The sequence below is a fragment of the Oncorhynchus kisutch genome, linkage group LG7 (assembly GCF_002021735.2).
Source record: "Oncorhynchus kisutch isolate 150728-3 linkage group LG7, Okis_V2, whole genome shotgun sequence".
Taxonomy (NCBI): Eukaryota; Metazoa; Chordata; class Actinopteri; order Salmoniformes; family Salmonidae; genus Oncorhynchus; species Oncorhynchus kisutch.
Genome location: NC_034180.2, coordinates 5,719,731 through 5,744,560, shown reverse-complemented (window position 1 = coordinate 5,744,560; position 24,830 = coordinate 5,719,731). Strand labels below are relative to the sequence as shown.

General features: G+C 47.6%; 1 protein-coding gene across 2 annotated transcripts in view; it reads right to left on the bottom strand.

The window, feature by feature from the left end:
* Nucleotides 1-24,830, bottom strand: part of LOC109900464 (protein WWC2) — a 39,855-nt gene that overhangs the window by 2,513 nt on the left and 12,512 nt on the right. The window contains exons 3-23 of one of the 2 annotated variants that reach the window (XM_031828413.1): nucleotides 20,394-20,509; nucleotides 20,118-20,205; nucleotides 19,937-20,013; nucleotides 19,084-19,163; nucleotides 15,664-15,793; nucleotides 15,281-15,409; nucleotides 14,545-14,618; nucleotides 13,071-13,313; nucleotides 11,956-12,045; nucleotides 10,842-11,521; nucleotides 9,912-10,023; nucleotides 8,600-8,686; nucleotides 8,412-8,498; nucleotides 5,342-5,540; nucleotides 4,700-4,861; nucleotides 3,997-4,112; nucleotides 3,165-3,393; nucleotides 2,809-2,976; nucleotides 1,905-1,997; nucleotides 1,070-1,321; nucleotides 391-518 (exon numbers count right to left, since the gene is read on the bottom strand). In XM_031828413.1, the coding sequence (XP_031684273.1) occupies nucleotides 391-518; nucleotides 1,070-1,321; nucleotides 1,905-1,997; nucleotides 2,809-2,976; nucleotides 3,165-3,393; nucleotides 3,997-4,112; nucleotides 4,700-4,861; nucleotides 5,342-5,540; nucleotides 8,412-8,498; nucleotides 8,600-8,686; nucleotides 9,912-10,023; nucleotides 10,842-11,521; nucleotides 11,956-12,045; nucleotides 13,071-13,313; nucleotides 14,545-14,618; nucleotides 15,281-15,409; nucleotides 15,664-15,793; nucleotides 19,084-19,163; nucleotides 19,937-20,013; nucleotides 20,118-20,205; nucleotides 20,394-20,509 (3,340 nt within the window). The remainder of the gene's footprint in view (nucleotides 1-390; nucleotides 519-1,069; nucleotides 1,322-1,904; nucleotides 1,998-2,808; nucleotides 2,977-3,164; nucleotides 3,394-3,996; nucleotides 4,113-4,699; nucleotides 4,862-5,341; nucleotides 5,541-8,411; nucleotides 8,499-8,599; nucleotides 8,687-9,911; nucleotides 10,024-10,841; nucleotides 11,522-11,955; nucleotides 12,046-13,070; nucleotides 13,314-14,544; nucleotides 14,619-15,280; nucleotides 15,410-15,663; nucleotides 15,794-19,083; nucleotides 19,164-19,936; nucleotides 20,014-20,117; nucleotides 20,206-20,393; nucleotides 20,510-24,830) is intronic. The other variant, XM_031828414.1, reaches the window with a different exon arrangement.

Here is a 24,830-nt window from a genome sequence, read left to right as displayed (position 1 = left end):
AGCAGTTGTTCACAAAGTGCTTTTACAGTAACCTGACCATCAAGGCCTATCAGGAGGAGCATAACAAGATCAGAGACTATAGCCTGTTTATACCTGGTTCTAACATGATCTTGTTCACATTCTGATTGTGCCCGCATTTTTTTTTGACAGGTGTAGACGATTAAAAGACGTACTGGGATCAGATCTTAGAAGTGTAAACGAGATCGGGTCACGATCGGGATAAGAACAGGACAAAGGACGCATGTTAACGGAAGGTATAAATGGGGCTTATATGACCAGTAGGATCAGTTACCCAAGATGGCGAGACAAGATACAAAAAAACAGTTCAAACCCTATGGTCAAATAGTTGTCCATAAAGGCATAAGGGCTGGACGGAGGGATCTGTGTCACCTGAAAGACTGGACCTGCAGGGGGACCTTCTGGCTCTGCTCTCTCAGCCGACACACGTCTTTGGAGGCCCTCCTCATCAGCTTCTCAGCCCGCTGCTCCTGACGCTGCTGCTCCTTAGACTGCTCCGCCTGGGACGGAGGGAGACAAGAGAAAGTGTTCATTGAAGGAGAGAGACAGACTGGAGAGAGAATTCCATAAAAGTGAGCGCAACAAAGTATTTCACTTCAGTTGCTCTGAAATGCAGGATACTGTGTCTTCCGACTGATGTGGACTCTGCAAATGAATGGTTTCATTCTTTATGCAAAATCTTACTCATCAAGTTGCGACCTGGGCAACGCTTTATTTATTTTTAAAAGGGTCACTTCAGGTGGAAGCGAACAGCACCAGATTATACAGCCATTAAGTCTCTTCAGTGCCTAATCAAGCTTGAGAGAGAACCTGGGGCCAGAGGCCTGGCATTAACTGCCGTTAGCTGCTATTAGTGAGAGTGGCTGATGATGGCATGGTAGAGTGGCTGGAGGGGCATAAGGGGGTATAAGGTATCCTTACACAAGCCATCAGATCCCGAGTGCCATTCAGACCATTGCAAAACATTGTGATGTCGAGTGGCCTAATCATCTCACAGCTGGAAATGAGCATGTGCATACTATATCTATCACACGTCTATCCAGCCACGTGCCTGTCTCTCGGCCTGCTCCAGCAGCCTGTGAAACCGGTGGTCGTGCAGAACGGACCCAGGCAGCGCCGTCTCTCCCCGGGCCTTCAGGGCCTCCAGGTGGGCCCTCAGGTCCCTCAGGGCCTGGAGCTCGTCGTTCAGACGGCTCTGACGCGTTCGCGAAGCCTGGAGGGCCAGCTCCAAGTCCAGGGAGGTCCGGGTGTTTGTCTCCCCGGCTCCGCCACGCCTCCGCACCACCACCGGCTGGCACAGGGTCTTGAAGGAGGGAGAGAGAATGAAAGAGCAATGCAGAAATATTTGGTTCCTTATACTGCACATTGTTTATTTTTATTTTTTATAATACTTTTATTATTTTCCAATAAAAAAAAATAAGACAAAGATACATTGACATTCATTGTAGTGTTGAATGGAATGGCATATCTAGAGGACATAACAAAACTTAACTCATAAATACAAAAAATGAAAAATCCTACTAGGTGGTATTATAAGAAGACAGTATATAGTCATTACAAGCAGTGTAGTTAAACCCCAAATAAGTATTGAGTGGAGTACAACACAGAGCAGCAGCAGACCATCCACCCAGTTATGAAGCGGGACGAGACCATTTATCCAGTATCGGCTGACATATTCTGTAAGACATTGGACTGGAATATACTGCACATTGTTGAAGAACATTCTCAACATTGCTCTTCAGATTATGATGAGTTTCATGCTACTTATTGCAACGATCTGGTGCTCCTTTGCCTGATGAAAATGTCCCCCTTTATTGACCAAATCACCACCATGAAGTTAACTGAAACCGAATGCAAGATAAAGAGGGGACAAATGTTAAACTCACCCTCTTAACCCTTAGGCTGCGTCTCTCCGAGGTGTTCCGGACAAACGGGCACTTTTTGGATAATGTGGAGCTGTCGCTATCACTCCGGTTCAACTGTAAGAAGAAGAAAGAGGGGAGGGGGGGAAGAGAGAAGAAAGAGGGGAGGGGGGGAAGAGAGAAGAAAGAGGGGGGGGGGAAGAGAGAAGAAAGAGGGGGGGGGGAAGAGAGAAGAAAGAGGGGGGGGGAAGAGAGAAGAAAGAGGGGGGGGGAAGAGAGAAGAAAGAGGGGGGGGAAGAGAGAAGAAAGAGGGGGGGGAAGAGAAAAGAAAGAGGGGGGGGGAAGAGAAAAGAAAGAGGGGGGGGGAAGAGAAGAAAGAGGGGGGGGAAGAGAAGAAAGAGGGGGGGAAGAGAAGAAAGAGGGGGGGGGAAGAGAGAAAGAGGGGGGGAAGAGAGAAGAAAGAGAGAAGAAAGAGGGGGGGGAAGAGAGAAGAAAGAGAGAAGAAAGAGGGGGGAGAGAGAGAAGAAAGAGGGGGGAGAGAGAAGAAAGAGGGGGGGAAAGAGAAGAAAGAGGGGGGGGAAGAGAGAAGAAAGAGGGGGGGAAGAGAGAAGAAAGAGGGGGGAAGAGAGAAGAAAGAGGGGGGGAAGAGAGAAGAAAGAGGGGGGGAAGAGAGAAGAAAGAGGGGGGGGAAGAGAGAAGAAAGAGGGGGGAAGAGAGAAGAAAGAGGGGGGGGAAGAGAGAAGAAAGAGGGGGGGGAAGAGAGAAGAAAGAGGGGGGGAAAGAGAGAAGAAAGAGGGGGGGGATGAGAGAAGAAAGAGGGGGAAGAATGGAGAATAGGAACATCCACTGGTGTTAAGTCTGGGAAAGCTCTGTGGTAGTTTGGTCTAGGATTGGGGTGTGTGTGTGTGTGTGTATACAACCCACTCACCCTGCAGATGTACTGGTTGCGCTCCCCAGGGGAGAAGGTTTGAGACCTCATGATCATACTGTTCCGTACGAAGCCTCTCTGAGCGCTGCGTGGTCCTGGTCCCAGGCTGGGTCTGTCTTTAGGCCTCACCGCCATACCACACATCTCTGTGTTCGTCTCCGCATCCACCTGGTTAGAAGGTTAGAGAATATTACAGCTACAGAGATGTGGGTTCACCAAATAAAAGTGGACTTTTTGAAGTGTGTGTGTGTCTAGATCTAACGGCTCTGGGTTCCACATTAAACACACCTCTCGGGGCCAGATTTCTCCATTTAGCCGGGTGTGTGTGTGTGTGTGTCAGAGTTCACGCAGCTTACCAGCGTTGGTCCTTCATTTGCCTGAGGGATTCCCTCTTTATATCTCCTCTCCTCCTCTTCCTCTCTGGTTGGCTCTTCTCGACACTCCTCCTCCGGCTCTTCCCCTCTGTACGCCTGCCCAGAGCCAGCAAACTTAGTCTCCGCCTTGACAGAATCTTTCCTCTCCTCCTCTTCTTCCTCCTCCAGTCCGAGGACCAGTTGAGCGCTGTCCTCTCCCAGCATGCTCAGCCTGTCATGAGAGGAGAGGTCAGGGTCAGCCATATTGTCACATGCAATGCAACCTGTCCATTCAAAATGTTACGGTGTGTGCTCACAGCGAGAACATTTTGATGTTTGAGTAAAATGTTGATGTAGCCATGTTGTACGTCTTGAAAGCAAGAGTGACACGTTGTTTTGCGAGAGGAAAATGTCCCCCGAAGGTGTTAAAAAAATGAAATAAAAATAATTTTAAATGTTTAATTGAATATTAAAACATACAATCTACCACCTGCAGTAAAGCCACTCAACATTTCCATTCAATTCAGTCATCTTACCATCTCCCATCCAGAGCGACCCGCAGGATCAACCAGGGCCAAGCGCCCTGCCCAAGGTCACGTCAACAGACCTCCCACCAAGTCAAAAGGTGTTTGTAATGGTTATAAAGTGTCATCTGTGAGGGACGGGTCAGTACCATTGGTCTCTGTCCATCCCCAGGTGGCTCTACCTCTCCACCTGTGGTGTGTGTGTGTGTGTGTGTGTGTGTGTGTGTGTGTGTGTGTGTATATATATTGAAAGTACTGGTGTTTGTAATGGTAGTAAAAAGAGTAGGTTGTGAGGGACAGTGGGTCAGTACCATTGGTGTCCATCCATGTCCAGCTGGCTCGCTCTCTCCTTCTCCTCCAAGGCCAGCTCCTGTTCCACAGCCTCCAACTCGCTGGAGGTCCTCTGCAGCAGGGCCGACACTGCATCCTGACAACACACACAACACAATATTGGAACGAGGTGCCACTACAGCCTGGGGTTGGCGCACAATTTGCCCAGCGGCATGTGGGTTAGGGCAGGGTTTGGCCACGAGGGGGGGGGGTGTCGTCAGTTGAACGGTGTTTCCTTCGACACACTGGTGCGGCTGTGTTAAGCGAGCAGTGTGTTGAGAAGCAGCGTGGTTTGTCGGGTCCTGTTTCTGGGGACGCATGACTCGACCGTCGCCTCTCCCGAGCCCATTGGGGAGTTGCAGCGATGAGACCAGATCGTAACTACCAATTGGATATCACGAAATTAGGGAGAAAAAAAGGGGGTAAAATTACAACAACAACTTTCCATTTGACTTTCGTGTGCTGCCATCTGAGGTCGATACAGCTATAGGTGCCTGCAGAGATTGAGGCCTCCCACTAGTCATTTCCCCCTCAGTAGAATAGAATGCATATTCTGTATATTATAACCTGCATGCAGCAGTGAATTTGAACTGATCTCCAATCAGAGTGAAGTGGGCATATCCAGAAACATGTAGACTGAGGCAGGCAGAGCCAAGTGGTCTGAAGTGGTGGAGGAGGACTCACCATGTCCACGGGCCCTGCAGGGTGCTGCTCTGGCCCAGGGCCGGGTCTCTCCTGGCTGGCCTCTTCTATCTCTCTGGTCCTCTCACTGGTCAACAGGTTGTACCACACACGGGTCATATCCCCACTCACTGGAAGCTCTCCCAGACTCACATGGGCTCCAGCCTAGCGAGAGAGAGAGGGTCAGATAATGACAAAAAGTGACAGAGTGTGTGTGAGAAAGTGTCTTGTCAGTTCGTCCGGCCCAATCACATTCTATACCCTGTCCCAGTCAAATCAAATCAAATTTTATTTGTCACATACACATGGTTAGCAGATGTTAATGCGAGTGTAGCAAAATGCTTGTGCTTCTAGTTCCGACAATGCAGTAATAACCAACAAGTAATCTAACTAACAATTCCAAAACTACTGTCTTATACAGTATGTTTAAAGTGGCTATTGATATATTTCCTATCAATTCCCATTATTAAAGTGGCTGGAGTTGAGTCAGTGTCATTGTCAGTGTGTTGGCAGCAGCCACTCAATGTTAGTGGTGGCTGTTTAACAGTCTGATGGCCTTGAGATATAAGCTTTTTTTCAGTCTCTCGGTCTCAGCTTTGATGCACCTGTACTGTGTTTGTGCGGTGCATTGTGTTGTGTACGTACCAGGCAGTCCTCGGTTCCTCCGGGACCCACGGTGCAGGCGTCCACGCGGAGCGTCTTGTCCTGGAGGATGGTGTGCGGCGCGGCCTCCCTGAACACCTCGTTGAACGTCACGCTGTCGGGCAGCGCCACGGGCACCACGCGGGTCCTGAACAGACTGCTGACGTCACTGGAAGATGGGAGGAGCGCCACTCGGATGTATCTGGGGGGGGGGGGGGGGGGGGGGAGTTATACAAAAAAAATATATTCAAGGACATTTCAATGTTGATAAGGTCATGTCGTCCAATAACAACCTAGTACTCCTAAACTCAGAGAGTTAATGTGGAGACCGAGGCAGTAGGTTGGAAAAGTGAACGTGGCCTGAGGACTGTTGGGATAAAGGCTGGTTACCTCTGGTGTGTTGTGTTATTGAGATGTGTGCTCTTCCCTTTCTGCCTGCTGTTCTGTAGCTTCCGGCCAGAGAGCCTCGAGCATCTTTGAGGATTTCTCTCTCTGCTCCAGTTAACATTGACTCAAACACTTCCTGGAGAAAAAAAACCTCTCTGCAAGACTCCTCTCCTCTCACCCGCAAACGAACCCCCACACAGCAGACTCATCTGCATATGCATATTTCACAAACTACAAAGGAACCCAAATTTTCACTCAAATGAGTTGAATGATAATAAGATGGAAGTTTGGTTGAAGAAAGAATAAAACAGTTTTTTTTTAAACGCGTAGCTACCCCCTGCTAAGTTGCATCATATTTTGGGGGAGATATTCCAGCTGAATATTGAGCGAGGGATTCAAAGGCGTTTCCCCGCTGTTCGATTGGACACGAATGTCTTTTCAAGCCTGGGAACATGAGAGGGTGGATTAACTTTTTCATTTTTGTCGGCCATAAAAGAAACAGGAAAAGGGGCTGCTGGCGGGAGAGAAAGACACGAGGGGTCTCGATAAATAATAACATGACAGAGCCCACCCACCCCTGCAGAGAGTAGACAAGACACACCTGTGTGATGTAAGGCCAAGTGCGTGTATGTCTGTGTGGGTATGGATGTGTATGTGTGGATGTGTATGTGTGGATGTGTGGATATGGATGTGGGGGTGTGTGGATGTGGGGGTGTGTATGGACGCGTGGATGGATGTGTGGATGTGTATGTGTGTGTGTGGATGTGCGTGTGGATGGTGTATGGATGTGTGTGTGGATGGGTGTATGGATGTGCATGTGTGTATGGAAGTGTGGGTGTGTATGGATGTGTGGATGGATGTGGGTGTGGATGTGGATGTGTGTATGGATGTGGGGGTGTGGATGTGGATGCGTGGATGGATGCGTGTGTGTGGGTGTGTCTGTATGGATGCATGTCTGTGTGGATGCATGTCTGTGTGGATGCATGTCTGTGTGGATGCGTGTCTGTGTGGATGTCTGTGTGTATGCATGTCTGTGTGGATGTCTGTGTGTATGCATGTCTGTGTGGATGTCTGTGTGTATGCATGTCTGTGTGGATGTCTGTGTGTATGCATGTCTGTGTGGATGTCTGTGTGTATGCATGTCTGTGTGGATGTCTGTGTGTATGCATGTCTGTGTGGATGTCTGTGTGCATGTCTGTGTGTATGCATGTCTGTGTGGATGTCTGTGTGGATGCATGTCTGTGTGGATGTCTGTGTGGATGCATGTCTGTGTGGATGTCTGTGTGGATGCATGTCTGTGTGGATGCATGTCTGTGTGGATGTCTGTGTGGATGCATGTCTGTGTGGATGCATGTCTGTGTGGATGCGTGTATGCATGTCTGTGTGGATGCATGTATGCATGTCTGTGTGGATGCATGTATGCATGTCTGTGTGGATGTCTGTGTGTATGCATGTCTGTGTGGATGTCTGTGTGGATGCATGTCTGTGTGGATGTCTGTGTGGATGCATGTCTGTGTGGATGCATGTCTGTGTGGATGCATGTCTGTGTGGATGTCTGTGTGGATGCATGTCTGTGTGGATGCATGTCTGTGTGGATGTCTGTGTGGATGCGTGTATGGATGTCTGTGTGGATGCGTGTATGCATGTCTGTCTGTGTGTATGCATGTCTGTGTGGATGTCTGTGTGGATGCGTGTATGGATGTCTGTGTGGATGCGTGTATGGATGTCTTTGTGGATGCGTGTATGGATGTATGTGTGGATGCGCGTATGGATGTCTGTGTGGATGCGCGTATGGATGTCTGTGTGGATGCGCGTATGGATGTCTGTGTGGATGCGCGTATGGATGTCTGTGTGGATGCGCGTATGGATGTCTGTGTGGATGCGCGTATGGATGTCTGTGTGGATGCGCGTATGGATGTCTGTGTGGATGCGCGTATGGATGTCTGTGTGGATGCGCGTATGGATGTCTGTGTGGATGCGCGTATGGATGTCTGTGTGGATGCGCGTATGGATGTCTGTGTGGATGCGCGTATGGATGTCTGTGTGGATGCGCGTATGGATGTCTGTGTGGATGCGCGTATGGATGTCTGTGTGGATGCGCGTATGGATGTCTGTGTGGATGCGCGTATGGATGTCTGTGTGGATGCGCGTATGGATGTCTGTGTGGATGCGCGTATGGATGTCTGTGTGGATGCGCGTATGGATGTCTGTGTGGATGTGCGTATGGATGTCTGTGTGGATGCGCGTATGGATGTCTGTGTGGATGCGCGTATGGATGTCTATGTGGATGCGTGTATGGATGTCTGTGTGGATGCGTGTATGGATATCTGTGTGGATGCGTGTATGGATGTCTGTGTGGATGCGTGTATGGATTTCTGTGTGGATGCGTGTATGGATGCGTGTATGGATGTCTGTGTGGATGTCTGTGTGGATGCGTGTATTCATGTCTGTGTGGATGCGTGTATTCATGTCTGTGTGGATGCGTGTATGGATGTGTCAACGCAACACTGACAGGCTGAGCACAGCGGCACTCTCAATGTCAACATGGTCTGTAACATGCTGCGATGCTGTCTGTGTCAACGCAACACTGACAGAGTCTAGTTAGTACACATATACGGATATACGAATGAATGAAAGATGGAATGAATGAATAAATGAATGAGTGAGTGAGTGAGTGAAAACTCACACTCTGGTAGTGGAGGGGACTGACAGGGCAGCAGGGTTTTGCAGCTGCATGATCACCATGACAAAACTGGAGTTGGCAGCATCATATCTGTAAACAACAACACTATCTTTCAGTTGTCCGACAACAGGGCAGGATGGAGTAATAGACATTGCATAGCTTAATGTGTGTGTATGTGTGTGTACTCTTACTTCAGGCCTATCTGGACCTGGGCAGACTCAGGAAGGACAGGCTCGTCCTCCAGGTAGACCGCCGGTTCATCAGACTCCATTGACCTACTAACACAGCAGGTTTTTATTATTACCAATCAAAAAGAACATCTGGAATATAAAACAGAGAACAGAGGTGGAGCAGAGGAGAGAGAGAGACAGGAGGGAGGCAGAGGAGAGAGAGAGACAGGAGGGAGGCAGAGGAGAGAGAGAGACAGGAGGGAGGCAGAGGAGAGAGAGAGACAGGAGGGAGGCAGAGGAGAGAGAGAGACAGGAGGGAGGCAGAGGAGAGAGAGAGACAGGAGGGAGGCAGAGGAGAGAGAGAGACAGGAGGGAGGCAGAGGAGAGAGAGAGACAGGAGGGAGGCAGAGGAGAGAGAGACACAGGAGGGAGGCAGAGGAGAGAGAGACACAGGAGGGAGGCAGAGGAGAGAGAGACAGGAGGGAGGGAGGGGGGGAGAGCAAGGGAGGACAGGAGGAGAAGAGGGTATGAAAGAGAGAAAGAGAAAAAAGAGAGCAAGCAGAGAGAAAGCAAGTGAGAGGAAGAAAGAAAGAAAAAGGGAGCGAGAGAAGGAGGGAGAACTCTAGCTGAGAGAGATAGAGTCCACACCACACTGGTTGAAGGGATCAGCATCAAACCCCCCCTTTAGGGGGCAAGAGATGATGAAAGAGTTTAACCATAGGAGCCGTTTTAGTGGGAAAAACAGACATCAATGAGGCCAGTCTAATCACGAAAAGCCAAACTGGGCAACCGAGCCCATGCACTAATTAGGAAGACACAACTGGGCAATAGAACTCTGCGTGTCAGCATCTCAAACATCTCTCACGTTTGACAAACAGACAGGGCTTCTTCCATTCAGTCATTAAAGAGCAGATGCAGCTCTGTCTCCAACTGTGCGATACACGTGAGACGAAGCTAATTGTGTGTGTGTGTGTGTGTGTGTTGAGGAGCCTTCAGTTTGGTGGTCTGTTTTAATTGAGGTCTTATGGTTCTCTCATCACAGCTTGCGCCAAACATCGCAGGCGTTGGGTTAAATGGAAGAAGGGGAGAGGAAGAAGAGGTTAAAAGACCCATCGTGACCCTTTGAGTGGACCAACACTATTGGGAACAGCAGTACCGCAAGATAAATGAGAGAGGGATGGAGAGAGGGGAAGAGGTTGAGAACAAAGGGGGCAGAGGTTGAAAATGAAAGGCAGGGGAAGGGAGGGATGGAGAGTACTGAAGAGCGAGAGAGAGTGTGCGACCGATCGGTCGATCGAAATAATGAAAAGAGCGGGAAGTGAGTGTGACCCACCGTTTGACATTAGAGGCCTCGTACACCCCACTGTCCCCGGCCACGGACTCGTCTGACACGGCTGCTGACACACAGGTGGGCCTGTCCTCCCCCGGCCTCTGGAGGTCCACGTCTGACAACAACACAGACGAAGACATGAAGTACAACTGAAATAAGACACCACAGTTGATATGCCGGGTGGGGGGGGGGCTGCTGCTATGCTTGCAAAGTACTCGAGAAAAATTCATTAATCCAGAAAAGTGTTTTGGTATATCTACGAGACACATCCAAAGGTGCGATGGGAGCCTCCAGTCCCTCCACCAGTGCACCTTTTAGCTGGAACTCTGGACAAGCACACCTGACGCAACTTGCCGACTAATCATCAAGCCCTTGAGTTGAATGCACAGTATTGGTTCGGGGCTACAATACAAATGTGTGCTGTTCGGGTGAACTGGAGGACTGTTTCAGTGCAGCTCCATTTTGAGCTGCTAGGTGGCAGCGTTGCGCCATGCAGCGCAAGGCATTTCTAATCAGTGGTAAATTCCAATGAAGGGAGGAAGGAAGGAATCATTTCCCGTATGAATAAAGCCCGTTCTCGCTCTCTGGAAACACGGAAAGTAGCCGCCTCAGAAATCTCTAAACTGTTGGATAAGATGTCGGTGTGTGATGTCAAATGTTTACTTGACGGTGTTGTATCAGCAAATGACTGTGTGAATATTCTAGTGTAGTACAGGTTGTTTATTCTAATTTGATTCAAATAAATATATATTATGGGTTGTCCAAGGTTCGGGATAGGGTGGGGCCGCCAGGGGTATGCTTGGAATTGTGCAAGTACAAAAAAAAGAGGGGGGGGGGGGGGGGGTGTAATATGATTATATTGCCCTTGTGACCCAATAAATTAACAATTGTTCACAAAAAAAAAGAAGAATTTGAACAGAGCAAACGTCTCACCTGTGATACTCTCTCTGAGGGTGGCCAGTGCCCCTCTACCTTCCCTCCCCCCCTCCCCTCCTCTGTCCCTCTCCCCCGTCTCCGGCTCAAACATCCCCATCCCCTGGCCGTCGTAGAATCCCAGGCTGAGACCGCCAAAGTCCGACACCACCAGACCGACGTCGCCGTCCCCAAAGTCCTGTGGGCCCGCCGACGGGAACGCACCGACCCCCTCCAGCACTAGCGGCGAGCCCGGCGGCGAGAGAGAAGACAACGACGACCTCGAGGAAAGCGACGTCACCGACTTGGACGGCTCGGCCGGCTTCGAGGACACCGCAACCAGCGGCGCTAATGGGACCAGGTCGGTGGTACCGGTTCCGACGGTGTGTGTGTGAAGCGACGTGTTGTGTGGGTGTGGGTTCTCCACCTCGTGTTCGTGGATGGTAGTGATAATTCCTGGGGGGTCTCCCCGCCTGTAGGTTATCCCAGAGGGGGTCAAGGGCTCCTGGAGGAGCAGGTCCAGTTTACACTGGTAGTCCAGGTCCAGGGGAGAGGGGGGTTCTGCGGGGGTGTAGTAGAGGTCTCCGGAGGAGAGGGAGTTGAGGGAGCCGCGGGAGGAGGATGCATTGAGGGAGCCACGGCTGGAGGCCAGAGAACCCAGGCTGCTGCCTGATGAGACGGACAGGGTACTGGCCGACAAACTGTAAGGGAGAGAACACACATGACACACACAGCCAACACGCACCATGAACAAGCACCTCAACCAGCAACGTTTTACTTACTGCAGCTGTATGTGTATTGGAGGAACACTTTGGCTGAGTTTAGACAGGCTGAAAGTACTCATTACATTTCCAATGGTCCAATTCTTAAACTTAACAAGAGAACATCCCTACTGCCTCTGATCTGGAAGATCAGACAATGCTGATCTTTTTCTGCCACTAAATGGTCTTTGGACCAATCACATCAGATCTTTTCTAATCAGATATTTTTCAGAGCTGATATGATTGGTCAAAAGGTCAATTAGTGAAAAAATATCAGAATTGGGCTGCCTGTGTAACCGCAGCCTTAGCGCAAGAGTGTGTTTGTGTATAGGTATACAAGCTTGAAGTGCACGGATACACAGGCGCACACACACCTCTTGAGCTGAGAGTGGAGCAGTGTGGTCAGTCTGGTTGATTCCTCCAGTCTCTGCACCAGGACTCGTCTCCTCTCCTGCACCTTCAACCTAGAGAGACAAATCATTACTGGTACAACATGTCTGGGACAGAACACGTGTCCGTGTCTGGGACAGAACACGTGTCCGTGTCTGGGACAGAACACGTGTCCGTGTCTGGGACAGAACACGTGTCCGTGTCTGGGACAGAACACGTGTCCGTGTCTGGGACAGAACACGTGTCCGTGTCTGGGACAGAACACGTGTCCGTGTCTGGGACAGAACACGTGTCCGTGTCTGGGACAGAACACGTGTCCGTGTCTGGGACAGAACACGTGTCCGTGTCTGGGACAGAACACATGTCCGTGTCTGGGACAGAACACAGCACACTTTCCTTTGGGAAAGTCTTCTTCTGACCTCAATGAGACTTCTTGGTCTAATAAATACTAAATAGACAACATGCCCCCTTCCCTCTGGTAGGAATCCCCTCTATTCTACTAACTAAGCTTCAAGAACACTAACCTTAATTACTGTCTTCATTGATCGAGCAATTACACAGAGCCTAATTAGCTCAAGACACAATTATAGGGCTTCTTCAAATGTAGTGTGTGTGTGTGTGTATGTGTGTCTGTGACAATATGTAATTACAATTACAACCCATACAAGCGCCATGTTTCCAATTACGGCTGTCGCTCTGCCATCTAATGTGACGCGATGTTGCAGCGACACATTCTGCTTCCAAAACAAGACAATTACCACACAGTGTGTGTGTGTGTGGGTGAGTAACAATTGGTATGCTAATGGCCGGTAATTAAAGGCACCGTACAATGTTTACCCTTTGGAACGTTGGCGTCGTTCATTAGGTAAACAAAAGGCCGTAAACCGTGTGGGCGGGCAAATCAATTAGTTTGTTATCTGTTGGACGTCAACGAGGAACTCACACAAACACGACATACACACAACCTCATGTATCGCCTACGTCCGGGGGACTTTTTAGACTTCCCTCGGTCTAAACGTCTGGAACTGCACGGCTACGACTAGCTGCGAGGCAACTACCGGGTTTTTAAAGGGAAGGTACCGGGGATTGTGGGTCTCACCTCTGGGCCAGGGCGTGGCTGGGGGTGTTCCTGACGGCCTGCAGGTCCTGCTCCAGCTGGAGCCTCTGGGCCTCCAGACGTTGGAGGTCCTGCGGGGTGCGTCGCCGTGGCGACACGAACTGCAGCTCCTTGAGGAGCTCCTCCTTCTCCGAGACAAGGAGGAGACGTTCCCGCTCCACGTCCACCGCCCCCGGCCACGCCTCGCTCTCCAGCTTGGCCAGCTCCACCTGCACGTTGGCCATACTGTGGGAGGAAGGAGAGAAACAGAAGGTAGTGATGCTATATACACCAAAAGTATGTGGACACCCCTTCAAAATGAGTGGATTTGTCTATTTCAGCCAAAGTGTATAAAATCGAGTACACAGCCATGCAATCTCCATAGACAACTTGAGTGGCCTGCACAAAGCCCTGACCTCAACCCCATCGAACACCTTTGGGATGAATTGGAACGCCGACTGCGAGCCAGGCCTAATCGCCCAACATCAGTGCCCGACCTCACTAATGCTCTTGTGGCTGAATGGAAACAAGTCCCCGCAGCAATGTTCCAACATCTAGTGGAAAGCCTTCCCAGAAGAGTGGAGGCTGTTATAGCAGCAAAGGGGGGACCAACTCCATAGTAATGCCCACGATTTTTTGAGAATACTTTTGGCCATGTAGTCTATTTGAACCCCTATATAAAAACACACACGCGCTCATAAGGGAACGCAGTGAAACTGCTTGTCTTGAACTCCTTTCTCCTGGCACACACTCCTAGGGGTCTAAAGCCAGCAACAAGCCCACATCTACGAAAGGAGGAGGGGTAACAGGGGAGTTGTCACGCTGCCACACTCCACCGCCGGCTCTCTGTAGAAACACCTGTTCTATACCGGTGGATTAGAAAAACATTTCAAAGCCCAAATGTCAGGGATTTACCGTCCATAAGGGGAGGGGTTTACCTGCCTTCTATTCACTGAGCCTAAAACTGCCCACGGTGGTCCCAGATCACATCGCTAATGTGTGAAACTGACAGCCATCCAGGTCACCGCCTGTGACTGATAATGCATAACCATTTAATGGCTGGACATGGACCCTTAATTGCTCTGATCTGAAGTCAGATCAGATGGGCTCTAAAGCCCATGCTAAAGTGATCTAAAGCCCATGCTAACGTGACCTAAGGCCCATGCTAACGTGACCTAAGGCCCATGCTAACGTGACCTAAGGCCCATGCTAACGTGACCTAAGGCCCATGCTAACGTGACCTAAGGCCCATGCTAACGTGACCTAAGGCCCATGCTAACGTGACCTAAGGCCCATGCTAACGTGACCTAAGGCCCATGCTAACGTGACCAAAGGCCCATGCTAAAACAGGATTTCTGGTTAGTACGCTCTCTATCCATCTCTATTGAGTTGAGTTTACTGTTGCAGTTCTGTGGTCAGGTGATATGCATATTAACATAAGGAATGTCTGCAGTAAAAAAAAAAGAAGAGAGATTACCTTCTTTTGGCCTCTTCATATTGGAGACTAAGTCTAACCTTCTCAGCCAAGGATGACCTGCTCCTCAAACCAGCCTGAGAAACGGAGGGAGAACGAGCGAGATAGAGAGAGAACAAAAAACATCACATGTACCTGCTTCAAGTTCAAGTGACTGGGTTTAATATCATTAGAGAGACCTCCACATCTCCATCCCTCGTTCTGCCCTCCCTCCATTTAGCATTCCATTGGTGAAGGTCTCACTGTGTGTGTGTGTGTGTGTGTGTGTGTGTAGGGAGGGAGAAAATCCCCAGTGTAGTAAGCAGCTTTGCCTCTCTACCTCTAACCCTGAGCCCAGTCTGCCTGGCTGGGCCCCTGGCAGCTATCATCTGCTCTGAGGAACCAGAGGAATCTTGTGTGTGTGTGTGTGTGTGTGTGTGTGTGTGTGTGTGTGTGTGTGTGTGTGTGTGTGTGTGTGTGTGTGTGTGTGTGTGTGTGCAGAGGAATCCAGTCCCACTAGAGAAGGCCCACAGACAGGGGGCGGGGACATTCCTCTCAGCAACACACAGGCATTTTATTAAGACAAAGGAGGGACATGGGAGAGAGAGAGAGAGTAGAGAAAGCGAGAAAAGGAGAGGAGAGAAAGATGGAGAGGGGGGGTGACAAATTGTTGAGTGAGAGTAAGATAGAGTTGGAGAGAATAAGGGGAGAGAAAGTGTGAGAGAGTGAAAGAGAGGAGAGAATGAGAGGTGGTGCTCACCTCTCCAGAGACGTCTGTCTGGGAGCCGGCTTCAAGCGTCTGTCTGGAGCCCACTGGGTTCCGGAGGTCTGGTTCCGAACGGCCCATGTTGTGTTCTGTGTGGAACCTCCCCTTTAGCTTAGCCAGAGACTATGGGAGAGAGGAGAACATGGAGTGGGTCTAGACTCTAGAGGGAAGTTCAGGGTTGAAAGGCACACCGTACCAAAAACAGAAAACGAAAAATGAGCATTTCAAAATCGGATCAGTTCAGCCAGTCCCTTCCTGTTTCAGTCGGTTTCCTTCTTTTGGGTGCCTAATGAACATGACCTTGCCAGGAGCTCTCAAAAAGCAGATATAGGAACCCACACACACAGACCAAAACTATTTCCCACACACACACGTACCTGCATGAGGTCCTGTTTCTCCTTCTCTCCAGAGCTGATGGCCCTGCGGAGAGACTTGAGCTCCGTCACGATGGCTTTGGCCTCCTTCAGACGGTATCCACTCTGCTCGCCACACAGTTTTTGGTCGATCCTGCAAAAAGGAGCGCACACACACACATACAAATTAAATACAAAAATAAAACACCAAAGAGAGAAAAGGTTTGTTCACAAATATCAGAATCTCCAATGATCTGGATTCTGCATAGATCAATTTGAATGTGAACACAGCGATATCTATATGGGTGTTAAAGTCCAGATACACTCGACCGTTCAAAAGTTTGGTTATGAAAGAAAAGCAACATTTTTTGTCCATTTAAAATAACATAAAATTGATCTGAAATACAGTGTAGACATTGTTAATGTTGCTGGCCATCTTGGCAGAGTTCCTCTGTACAGTGACTGTGTTCTTTTGCCCATCTTAATCTTTTCTTTTTATTGGCCAGTCTTGAGATATGGCTTTTTCTGCCTAGAAGGCCAGCATCCCGGAGTCGCCTCTTCACTGTTGACATAGAGACTAGTGTTTTGCGGCTACTATTTAATGAAGCTGCCAGTTGAGGACTTATGAGGCGTCTGTTTCCACAAACTAGACACTCTGTCCTCTTGCTCAGTTGTGCACCGGGGCCTCCCACTCCTCTTTCTTGTCTGGTTAGAGCCCATTTGCACTGTTCTGTGAAGGGAGTAGTACACAGCGTTGTATGAGATCTTCAGTTTCTTGGCAATTTCTCGCATGGAATAGCCTTCATGTCTCAGAACAAGAATAGACTGACGAGTTTCAGAAGAAAGTACTTTGTTTCTGGCCATTTTGAGCCTGTAATCAAACCCATAAATGCTGCTGCTCCAGATACTCAACTAGTCTAAAGGCCAGTTTTATTGCTTCTTTAAAATCAGGTAAACTGTTTCAGCTGTCCTAACATGCTAAAAGGTTTTCTAATGATCAATTAGCTAATTCAAGTTTATTTTAAAAGGCTAACACAACATGCCATTGGAACACAGGAGTGATAGTTGCTGATAATGGGCCTCTGTACGACTATGTAAATATTCCATTTTTGTTTCCAGCTGCAATAGTCATTTACAATATTAACAATGTCTACACTATATTTCTGATCAAATTGATGTTCTTTTAAATGGACAAAAAAAATTGCTTTTCTTTGAAAAACAAGGACATTTCTAAGTGACCCCAAACTTTTGAACGGTAGTACTAGCTCTGTTGAGTGTTTGTCTAACAGCATAGTACGACAAAATGACATAACAAGCAACCTTTGTTAAACTGCCATGCGTGATTTCTGACCTTCCTAATGCGCAGTTTGTGTGTGTGTGTGTGTTCCTGCCCCCTTTTCACTCTTTTCCTTTATTGTGTGTGCCTCCTGAGCGGATGGAGTGTGTGTGGAGGGTGAATGACAATGCTTCATTGTTTCAATTATTGTAATAAAAAGTGGCTGCTTTGGACAGGGCTTAATCCAGAGCCTGCCATGTGAGCAACAAAACCCCTCTCTTTCTCTCTCTCTCACCTCTTACTTTCTGTCTCTCCTATCATACCCTCTTCCCCCTTCATTCGCCCACTCTCTCCCCTCTCCTGGTCATTCTCTCTTTACCTCCTGATCATTCTCTCTCTCTCTTTACCTCCTATCTCATGGTCATTCTCTCTCTCTCTTTACCTCCTATCTCATGGTCATTCTCTCTCTCTCTTTACCTCCTATCTCATGGTCATTCTCTCTCTCTCTTTACCTCCTATCTCATGGTCTCTCTCTCTCCCCCTATGGTCATTCTCTTTTTACCTCCTATCTCATGGTCATTCTCTCTCTTTACCACCTATCATGGTCATTCTCTCTTTACCTCCCATCTCATGGTCATTCTCTCTCTCTCTCTTTACCTCCCATCTCATGGTCATTCTCTCTCTCTCTCTTTACCTCCCATCTCATGGTCATTCTCTCTCTCTCTCTCTCTCTCTCTCTCTTTACCTCCCATCTCATGGTCATCCTCTCTACCCCCCTCTCTTTACCTCCTATCTCATAGTCATTCTCCCTCTCTCTTTACCTCCTATCTCATGGTCATTCTCCCTCTCTCTTTACCTCCTATCTCATGGTCTCTCTCTCCCCTATAGTCATTCTCTCTTTACCTCCTATCTCATGGTCATTCTCTCTCTTTACCACCTCTCATGGTCATTCTCTTTACCTCCTATCTCATGGTCCCTCTTTACCTCCTATCTCATGGTCATTCTCTCTCTCTCTTTACCTCCTATCTCATGGTCATTCTCCCTCTCTCTTTACCTCCTATCTCATGGTCTCTCTCTCTCCCCTATAGTCATTCTCTCTTTACCTCCTATCTCATGGTCATTCTCTCTCTTTACCACCTATCTCATGGTCATTCTCTCTCTCTCTCTTTACCTCCTATCTCATGGTCTCTCTCTCTCCCCTATAGTCATTCTGTCTTTACCTCCTATCTCATGGTCATTCTCTCTCTTTACCACCTATCTCATGGTCATTCTCTCTCTCTCTCTTTACCTCCTATCTCATGGTCTCTCTCTCTCCCCTATGGTCATTCTCTTTTTACCTCCTATCTCATGGTCATTCTCTCTCTCTCTTTACCTCCTATCTCATGGTCATTCTCCCTCTCTCTTTACCTCCTATCTCATGGTCTCTCTCTCTCCCCTATAGTCATTCTCTCTTTACCTCCTATCTCATGGTCATTCTCTCTCTTTACCACCTATCTCATGGTCATTCTCTCTCTTTACCACCTATCTCATGGTCATTCTCTCTTTACCTCCTATCTCATGGTCTCTCTTTACCTCCCATCTCATGGTCTCTCTTTACCTCCCATCTCATGGTCATTCTCTCTCTCTCTCTTTACCTCCCATCTCATGGTCATCCTCTCTCCCCCACCCCCCCATCTCATGGTCATCCTCTCTACCCCCCCTCTCTTTTCCTCCTCTCTCCCCTCCTATCTCATGGTCATCCTCTCTCTCCCCCATCTCATGGTCATTCTCTCCCCCTCTCTTTTCCTCCAATCTCATTCTCGCTCTCTCTATGAATGTGAATTCCTATTAGTAGATTGTAGCGGCTCTCTCAAATAATCCTATACAGTGGTTCCTACACATGTCGGATCTTAATTTGAGCCAGTTAGCTACAGCAGGAAAATAATCCTGCAGTAACGGAATAGTGAATTGTGGAATATAATTAATGGCAATTTGATGAAATGAAGCTCCTACATCTGTAATCACACTGTTTTATGACCGCCCTCAGGCACTATCAAGTCCAATAGACACGTAACACTAAAGCTGTAAAATCACAACAGTCACAGAGCAGCATACAATACACAGGTGTGTGTGTGTGTGCGCGTGCATTTAATAGACAGGTGTGTGATCAATATGAAAAGGGGACTTACTGCTGCAAGGTTTCAAAGCCTTGTTCTTTGTAGATGAGCTCCTGTTTCATCTGGGAGAGCTCTCTCTTCAGCTTATTCACCTACAGTAGCGGACAGAGACAGAGGCATTAACAGAGACATAGAGGAATGCACTTTCATTGAGAAGAGAGGTGTTTTGTTTCTTGTTTTTTTCACTTGCTTTGGCAATGTAAACATACGTTTCCCATGCCAATAAAGCCCCTTTGAATTGAATTGAGAGAAAGAGAGCGAGAGACAGAGAGAGAGAGAAAGAGCGCGAGAGAGAGAACGAGAAAAAGAAAGAAAAGTGAGAACGAGAGACGGTCAAGAAGACACTAGTTGCCCTCCCGAGTGGCGCAGCAGTCTAAGGCACTGCATCGCAGTGCTTGAGGCATCACTACAGACCCAGATTCGATCCCAGTCTGTGTCACAACCGGCTGTGTTCGGGAGTCCCATAGTGTGGCGCACAACTGTTCCAGCGTCGTCTGGGTTAGGAGAGGGTTTGGCCAGGTGAGGGTTTGGCCGGGGGGCTTTACTTGGCTCATTGTGCTCTAGTGACTCCTTGTGGCGGGCCGGGAGCCTGCAGGCCGACTTCGTTCATCGGTTGAACGTGTTTCCTCCGACACATTGGTGCTGCTGGCTTCCGGGTTAAGCGGGCAGGTGTTAAGAAGCGCGGTTTGGTGGGTCACGTTTCGGAGGACGCATGACTCGACCTCGGCCTCCTGAGCCCGTTGGGGGAGTTGCAGCGATGAGACCAGATCAAAATTGTGGAGAGAAAGTGGATAAAATACAACAAAATAAGTTGAGAAGAGGTGAGTGAGTGAGTGAGTGAGAGAAAGAAAGAGATGCACCTTACCCTGACTTTGGTGGTGGAGATCTCAGCCTTGAGGATATCAGGGTCATACTTAGTGCTGGACGAAGACCCCGAGAACACTGGACGAGAGAGAGCCATCTGGACCGTTAGTGTGTGAAGGACAAAATACACTTGTGTGTGACAATTGGTTGAGAACTAGGTTCGGGTTAGGTTCACTACTCACGGCTGGTGCGTGAGCTGGACTTGTCCTTGTATGCGTCGTTGAGTCGTGTGTACTGATCCAGGGCCAAGGCCAGCCGCTGCTCTTTGACCTGGTATTGAAGATCACAACGGAAATAAGTCTTGTTCATTCCTACGGTCCTTTGTTCATCCATTCCCTCATTCTATTTGTTAATTCATTCATTCATCCTTTCACCCATCCATCCATCCATTGTCATTTTATTTACCCATCAATCCATCCATATATCCTTCCATGCATTCACTCATCCATCCATTTCACCTGGTACAGCTCTTTCTGGGTGACCAGGGCATCCTGGGCTACTGTCAGGTACTCCTTCAACATCCTCTCCTGCTCCTTCCTCCATTCCGCCCGGGGGTCCTCTAGCTGGGTACTCTCTAGAGAGGGGAGAATGTCATCAATGAGATCTACTCCCATAAACAAACAATGATGATGGTGATGACAATACTTTATTTGTAGCCTCCTTTTGTGTCATACAGCTACAGCACGCCAGAACACTGATTCAGATATACAGGTAACTGCCAAAGTAATGGAAACACTTGAGTAAATGAGGGATACAAAGTATATTGAAAGCATGGAGTTCCACACAGGTGTGGTACCTGAGTTAATTAAGCAATGAATATCCCATCATGCTTAGGGTCATGTATAAAAATGCTCCGCAGGCTATTATTTTGGCCCCATAGGATGACAATGCCCTCATCCACAGGGCACGAGTGGTCACTGAATGGTTGGATGAGCATTAAAAAAATATGTAAACCCTATGCCATGGCCGTCTCAGTCACCAGATCTCAACACAATTGAACACTTATGGGAGATTCTGGAGCGGCACATGAGACAGCGTTTCCCAGCACCATCAACAAAACACCAAATTATGGAATAATGGTGTCGCATCCCTCCAATAGAGTTCCAGACACTTGTAGAATCTAAGCCAAGGCCCATTAAAACTGTTCTGGAGGCCCGTGGTGGCCCAACGTCCTATTAAGACACTTTATGTTGGTGTTCCTTTGTCAGTTACGTGAACATTTTCTCTTGGTTGACGTTTTCATCAGGTCAATCCTATCCCCAAAAAAATCAACATTGGCATTTTACTGTGTGTTTTACACATGTTACACATGTTCCTATTCCTTTAATCTTATTCTAAGCACATCAGACACCGGTCAGATACAACTCACTCAATTTGTCTCCCATTTTGATAAAAACATCAACATCGTGCCTTCAGAAACTAAGTGAAAACATGTTCTTCTGAGAATGAAAATATCCCAAAATTATTCATACCACTGAGTCAATACATGTTAGAATCCCCGTTGGCAGCGATTACAGCTATGAGTCTTTCTGGGTAAGTCTCTAAGAGCTTTGCACACCTGGATTGTACAATATCATTTGAAAAATTATTCAAGCTCTGTCAAGTTGGTTCATTGCCATTTCAAGTCTTGACATAGATTTTCAAGCAGATTTGACAAAACTGTAACTAGGCCACTCAGGAACATTCAATGTCATCGTGGTAAGCAACCCTGTGTTTTAGGTTATTGCTGAAAGGTGAATGTGTCTCCCAGTATCTGTTGGAAAGCAGACTGAACCAGGTTTTCCTCTAAGATTTTGCCTGTGCTTAGCTCTATTCCATTTATTTTTATCCTAAAAAACTCCCTAATCCTTTCCGAAGGCAAGCATACCCATAACATGATGCAGCCACCACTATGCTTGAAATTATGTAGTGGTACTCAGTGATGTGTTGGAGTTGTCTGAAACATAACGCTCTGTATTCAGGACACAAGGTTCATTTCTTTGGAACATTTTATTTTGTTGCCATTTCACTTTAGTGCTTTTTTGCAAATAGGATTCATGTTTTGGAATATTGTTATTCTGTACAGGCTTCCTTTTCACTCTGTAATTTATGTTAGTATTGTGGAGTAACTACAATGTTTTTGATCCATCCTCAATTTTCTCCTATCACAGCCATTAAACTCTGTAACTGTTTTAAAGTCATTATTGGCCTCATCCCTGAGCAGTTTCCTTCCTCTCCAGCAACTGAGTTAGGAAGGACGCCTGTATCTTTGTAGTGACTGGGTGCATTGATTCACCATCCAAAGTATAATTAATAACTTCACCAAGCTCAAATGGATATTCAATGTTTGCTTTTTTTTATACCCATCTACCAATAGGTGCCCTTCTTTGCCAGGCATTGGAAAACCTCCCTGGTTTTAGTGGTTGAATCTGTGTTTGAAATTCACTGCTCGACTGCGGGACCGTACAAATAACAGGAGATGGGGTAGTCGTTAAAAAAAATCACGTTAGACTCTGTGTGCAATAATAGTGTTTGTTATTATGTGACTTGATAAGCAAATTTTTACTCCTGAACTTATTTAGGCTTGCCATAACAAAGGGGTTGAATTCTTATTGACCCAAGTCATTTCAGCTTTTCATTCTTAAATTAATTTGTAAAAAAAATAAATAATAATAATTACACTTTGACATTATGTGGTATTGTGTGTCGGCCAGTGACACATTTAAATTTAATCCATTTTAAATTCACGCTGTTAACGCAACAGAATGTTGAAAAAGGGGTGTGAACACTTTCTGAAGTCACTGTATACTACAAATGAAGCAGGCCTACACCCACATCTAACAGTGGGTTGTTTTGAGGAAAGACAAAGGCACAGTGGGAGAGCAGAGGAAGCAATCCATCTGAATCAATCACAACACTACTCTCTTCTTCTCTCACTCCTTCTCTCTCTCTCTCTGTCTGTCTGTCTCTACCCTCTTTTTTTGTTTGTCTGACCCGCTCTTCTGGGGTAGCCCTGTCCGGTGGCAGGGCAGGAAAGGGTTAATCCTTCATTCCTTACTGTACTTTGTCTGTGTCCCAAATGCCACCCAATTCCCTATGTAGTTTAGGGCCCATAGGGCTTTGGTCAAAAGTAGTGCACTATATAGGGAATAGCATGCCATTTGGGAGACACACAGCCTTTGTGTGGAAAACAACAAGTCTCTACACTGAGAGTACGGCCCCCTCCATGCCACACTAAGTATGTCAGCAATGCAGAGACTGGCTGCTATGAGGAATAACCGGATTTCACTACATCAGGATTTGTGTGTGTGTGTACTGTGTGTGCGCACGTTTACGTGCTTGTGACTGTGTCAGTGCCCGTCTCCACTCTCCCGCTCTCTCTGTCTCTCTCTATGGAACTCTCAGCCCTGTGTATTCTTCTGCTGAGGGTGTAGGCTACCCAGCAAACCAAAATTGGTTATGTGAAAGTTCCCAGAACATTTGTTAGCTCGCGGCATATGTTCTAATAACACAAAAACAAATATTTTATACAAACATTTTATAACCATCAGCACGACTGGATCTGTGTTATGAAAATGTTTGACGCAACCTAGCGAATGTTCTGGGAACTTCCACAGACTAAATTTCGGTTTGCTGGAAAAACATCACTGGTACATTGTGTTATTACATTGCCTGGAAACCCAATGAGAACGTTTGGGGAATGTGGTTGTTACAGATGTTGTGCACAACATTGTAGTAAATGTTAGAACATTCCACAGATATGTTTTAAATTAAATAAGAAAATATTACAATAATTTGCTATCATCCTAATGTTATATAAAACCTTAACTAGAACTTAATGGGAATCTTCGCTAATGTTCTGGAAATGTTCCCAGGTTTGCTGGGTAGGATAATCCTCGGCTAGGCCCTAAGTAATGTTTTGTTTCTGATCTGCTATATAACTTGTGGTCAGTGTTGGGAGTTGCTCTTGCACTCCGAGGTTGGTAACGGTTCCCTATAAATCGAACGATTAGCTTGTGAATCAATGTGTTGTTTCATGTTGGCTAGACACTGTATCGATGTCCTACAGAAGTCATTGTATGATATGATAAATGATTTGAGCCTCACACACACACACACACACACTTGCAAACAAAGCCACATGCTGATGATCAACCCTAAAAAGGTAAGAGGTAGTAGCTAGAGCACAATAGACAGTGTTGACACAGTCGGTCTGTTGTTTCGTCATTGGTATCTGACAGCACACTCCTGCCTGCACGGGTAGAACACACCCACCTCAACTTTCAGGATGTGACTGAATATCTGACCGAATGACCGACATACACGTGTCCACCTATAGCCTACAATGTCATTTTATGAGAGCTTATAAGAGTGTGAGGGAGAGCATGTGTCTGTCTACCTCTATGCATAATAAACCCAAAACTTCAACAGGACCTCCACTAAGACCAGGGGGGAACACAAAGCAACTCGCTGAGTGGTTATGTGAAGTCAGGGAAGTTCCCACTAGGTTAGGCAACCCTTCTTCTCTGGGCCCATCTACGCCATATAAGAGAAGGCAAATCACCACACATAACAGACCCTTATCAACCCCCGTCCCGTCCCTCCCTCCACTCCAACAATGTAGGGAGGCCACAGGGCAGCAGCAGGGTTTACATAATAAGGAAGTGAGGCCTGTCGGGGCGGGGGAAAGCCTGGGCAGGGAGGGAGAAGCTAGGACGGGACAGACAGGGCAGGGAGAAGTAGGTACCCACCCAGACTAAACCCCTAGCTACCCCTGCCCACCGTCTTGCCCTAACTAGGGCCAGGAGTTTTTGTTTTCCAGACCACCTGACCTGCCGAGGATAGACTCTGGGCCCTTATCAATCAGTCCACATTCTCCACTCACCTCACAGGTATCTGGGATACAGCCTAGGCAG